The 4,758-nt window shown below is 37.8% G+C and overlaps 1 protein-coding gene across 1 annotated transcript; it reads right to left on the bottom strand.

The window, feature by feature from the left end:
• Positions 1 to 1,996: 1,996 nt before the first annotated feature.
• On the bottom strand, positions 1,997 to 4,538 carry LOC147852824 (origin of replication complex subunit 6-like; the record flags this gene model as incomplete). Its single annotated transcript, XM_087333298.1, has 6 exons — positions 4,361 to 4,538; positions 4,229 to 4,275; positions 3,037 to 3,141; positions 2,869 to 2,949; positions 2,668 to 2,779; positions 1,997 to 2,092 (listed from the first exon to the last, which is right to left on the bottom strand). Coding segments are annotated over exons 1-6 (552 nt in total), but the record flags the coding sequence as incomplete, so codon positions are not given.
• Between the last annotated feature and the right edge of the window lie 220 nt (positions 4,539 to 4,758).

Here is a 4,758-nt window from a genome sequence, read left to right on the forward strand (position 1 = left end):
ACACAAAGTGGAGCCCTTCTTTAATGAGTCGGGCTCCATTTTGTATGAGCCGGGCTCCCTTTTTACGTGCCGCGCTTTTTCGCGCCTATTCCACATCCATCTTGGACGGTGGAGATCGAACGCGCCATCAGCGGTGCGACCTGCACCGTCCCTCTCCGCGATTCCCTCATTAAAGAAGGGCTCCCTTGGAGCCCGACTCATTAAAGAATGGCTCCATTTTGTCAAAAGGGAGCCCTTCTCATTCATGTTCAAGGAAGTATAAAAACCCATTTTCTGTCATTTTCTGTCATTTTCTGTCATTCGTGGGTTTGAGGGTTTAGGGTTTTTGAGCGAGGCGCACCACCTGTCTGCGAGCACTCGTTGCAAACATCTCCGGTGACGCACTGCATGCACCTGCAGTCCAGAGGTAGGCATCATATTCCTTCTATTAGGTTTTGGTTTTTATTAGGTATCATATTCTTTCTATTAGGTTTAGGGTTGCTTCTAATAGGTACCATAAATGTGTGTATGATTAAATACATGTATGTGTGTATGATTCAATATATTTGTGTGTGTATGTGTATGATTAAATACATGTATGTGTGTGTATGATTGAATACTTTTATGTGTGTGATGGGTTTAGGGTTACATGTATGTGTGTATTTAAGATCTTCTTTGGGCTGTGAATGTGTGTTTGTTGTATGATTGAATACATTTATTTGGGAATGTGCGTGTATACATGTGTATGATTGAATACATTTCTGTGTGTGTATGATTGAATACATGTATGTGTGTATGATTGAATACATTTGTGTGTGTGATGGTTGAATACATGTATGTGTGTACTTAAGATCTTCTTTGGGCTGTGAATGTGTGTGTTTGTTGTATGATTGAATACATTTATTTGGGAATGTGTGTGTATACATGTGTATGATTGAATACATTTCTGTGTGTGTATGATTGAATACATTTGTGTGTGTGATGGTTGAATACATGTATGTGTGCATTTAAGATCTCCCATTGGGCTGTGAATGTGTGTGTTTGTTGTATGATGAATACATTTATTTGAGAATGTGTGTGTATACATGTGTATGATTGAATACATGTATTTGTGTATTTTAGATCTTCCATGGGCTGCGAATGTGTGTGCATGTGTATGATTGAATACATGTTTGTGTGTATTTAAGATCTTCTATAGGCTGTGATTTAATACATGTATGTGTGCATTTAAGATCTCCCATGGGCTGTGTATGATTGAATACATGTATGACTTTGATTTTGCCAACATTTGAATGCTTGAATTTGCCCATGTGATTCATGCATTATTGGGCTCTTTTTTATGCCCACATTTGAATGTCAAATCTAAAATCTTGTATACATTCTTTGCGTTTTTTCTCCCTAAATAATAGTAATGTAATGAATGCCTTTCTAAAAATGTTTTGTACAGATGGCTAGTCGGTCCAAGATCTTCATAGACTTTGATGCAGATTGGGGTGAAACAATACCCTATGAAGGGAAGTATGGCATGAATCATTTCTCTACTTTATATTGTGTATAAATAATAATGTTTGTGTGCTAACTTGAATGTTGGTTTAGGGTTTATGTAAGAAAGGGTGTTAGGTGCCCCAAATCCAATGATACGGAGGCTGAAAACATCATTACTCAAGACTCGAGCATGGATACGAACCCCATGCATGACGTGGGTCCAGGTGTTGAAGATATCAAAGTAAATGGTGAGTTTATGTCCATTCTTATAATCATTATTGATGTAAGCATATTTTGGGTTTTTCTAATGCAAATGTGACACCATTGTTGTAGTGGACCCTATGTCCCTCTTCAAGTGTGGAAGAGACTCAACAGGTATCAAATGTCGCACCTGTATTGTGGGAGATTCGTGTAGAAAAGAGGGGAGATGGTTTCGAAAAAAAGCGGACATGGAGGCCCATTTACAGAAGGCACATGGCATCCATGTAATACTGCCTCGAGGGCTAAAGATAGACGAAGAAGAGCAATCGACTTCCATGAGGAGTACAGCCACATCATTCTTCAGCGATGTGAATTCTGATTCCGAGGTACCACATATCTCTATTAAGCGTATCTTGTCAACTTTCAGCTGTCAAAATTATCGGATGACAAGCAAATAATCCAGCACCTTATAAAATTTCTCTTCAACAAAATCTAAAAATAATTTGCAATAATAGCATCCATGCTTAATCATGAAGCTATTCCACTATTTTAAACTCATAACATCTCCACAGTTATGGTGATTTACGATCTCAAACTTACACTTCAGATGGAGTGCAGAGGCCTCTAATTTTTTTCATCCTTCAGTGAATGTTTTGTTACCTTCCTTCAATGGGCTTTGAATAAAACACCATATTAATTTTTTATAGGATAATGTCCAGCTGAGGCCACACATCAACATCTCTCTGTTTTCAGGCTCTCATCTTCTATTAAAGAATATTTTGCACAAACAACACAAACGTAATGTTTGCCATCTTCCAAAGGTTGAATTTAATCATTAAATGATGCAGTTGATTCATCAGCATGGCACGCAATTGACTGATACATCTATAAATCCATCCTCTATAACTATATATCCCAAATCCAAATAAAAATGCAGTGATACCTTATTTCTTCCTATGAAGACATGAACACATAAAGAAAGTGCTACCCCTTTAAGCATACCTTATTCTTTTTGGCACAGAGAAAAAATGCAACAGCTGTGAACACAGGACGCCCAAAATCAGCATGCCCTTTGCGTGATTCTGGCAAAGCAGCTATAAACCTCTTTTTGTACCTTCAATCAAAAATCTATCCATGAGAAGCCAAGCATATATAAAGAGTTGGTTTTTATTCTGACCAAACAACCAATACTGAAAAACATACTCCGCCAAAGTCTTATGAACAGAACCTATGAGTCTCACGCAGCCAAACTGAATGGCTAACTCCCGCACATTCAAATCTGGCCTGAAAAGATGCAATTGAAATTTACTCTATTATTTATATTGGATGCTTTAAAACGTTAAACTGTCCACTCATATATGAAAAACCAACCTTAAACCAAGAGCATTCTGCAGGTTTGTTAAAGATCTTATGTAAGCCTTTTCTGATAATCCACTTACTCGTACAGCTTTTTGTCGATCAAAATCAACATGCAACCTTACAAAAAACAATCAATAAGTACGAGAACCAAAGATCAATCCATCTTGTTCTTTCACCATTGCCAGAATATGATATTAGAAATGTGCACTAGTTGCTTATTCACATCAATGTTATTCTTGCATCATGCAAGGGCTATAATCACAGCAGAATACAAGTAAAACCTGGTTGAGATGATGTAGAGGATACTGATGCATTACATTCATAGTGACCATGCCCCTCGTCCTTTATTTGAAATAGAGTAAATTACCTTAATTGAGTAGCAAAGGCCTCTCAAATTTGATTACCTTTTTGACAACTTGCTTTGTGTCATAAAGTTATCCTAAGCAGCAATATAAATTTTTATATTCTTCCAACATTACTTCCATCATATATTATCAGTTATATACTTCACTAATGATAAGCATTGCTTCCACTTTACGGGCCTAAGTTCCAATCAATCCACATAAATTATTTTGCAACATTGTAAGAGATGAGAAGTAAATAGCAATTAGAATCATCTATGGCGTTCATTAAGTTATTTGAAATCAGCAATTTCAAAGGTCATATGCTATCTTTTCCGATTTTTGGCAAACACAACTGCAGTATTCCTATAGACACGCCATAATACCATAGGGTTTCCAAAAAAATATCTTGCACGTTACAAGATATCATTAACTATCCGCAATATCTCAAAATTTCTATTTCACGTGTCTTTAGACCATTCTAAACGATAGCATAAAGCATGTTAGCGTGTTTAAATGGGAGATTTCATTGATAAGTCTGGGTGACTATATCTTATACCAAGCTTTAAGAATAATTCTAAACAATACTATATAAGTCATTCCGGATTAATTATATAGAAAAGTATCACTATGTTAGGACCGCAGACACATTGATCGCCTTTTGGTCGTTTCTAAACGAAATCATAAACCGTGTTGGCACGAAAGAATACACTGCATCATTAAGGTCAAGACTGAAAGCTACCTTTTATTCATATGTTTTGTCACTATACACAAAATCGTAAATGTACGTTCATATGCGCAAATAGAAGCTTTATAAAGAAAAGCAAGAAAAATAGGTGTGTATGAAGACGAAAAACACTTACAGAGAACACGCGATCTCGAAACATAAGACGGCCTTGCAGACCTCCCCCTTTGTGAAAGAAAAAACCAGAAATAGCAGAGTGAGATTTTAAAGATCGAGATGGATAAAGAAGAGAGACGCAAAAGATACTAACCAAACCAAAGGCAGATGAGTCGAACTGTAGTTTACTGAGGCGTTCGAGCTCCTGCGCTTTTCTGATCACGGCAGGAAATCCAGACATGCCGAGCCTGTCGCGCAAATCCATTGCCAAAGAGAGAAGAAGAAGCAGAAGGAGAAGACGATGACTGCGTCGACGCCCCACCGAATATTGCAAGAAGGAATCGCCATAGCTGTGTTACGTGTATGTGAAAATCTGGCGGGAAAACAAGGGAAAGGAAAGATTTCAGACTCGAGTTTCTCTCCTTTGTGTTTGTGTGTGTTTGGGGCCAGGGGAGAAGGGGCGGGGGCCAAAGGGGGAGGGAGAGAAGAGAGTTGTGGCAAGAACTTTGTTGAAGGTGCTCGAAAGTCCCGAGATAGAATGGCATAACTATT

This window comes from Azolla caroliniana, unplaced genomic scaffold (genome assembly GCF_043228905.1).
Source record: "Azolla caroliniana isolate FFs.n. ecotype wild unplaced genomic scaffold, voAzoCaro1.0.p SCAF_17, whole genome shotgun sequence".
NCBI lineage: Eukaryota > Viridiplantae > Streptophyta > Polypodiopsida > Salviniales > Salviniaceae > Azolla > Azolla caroliniana.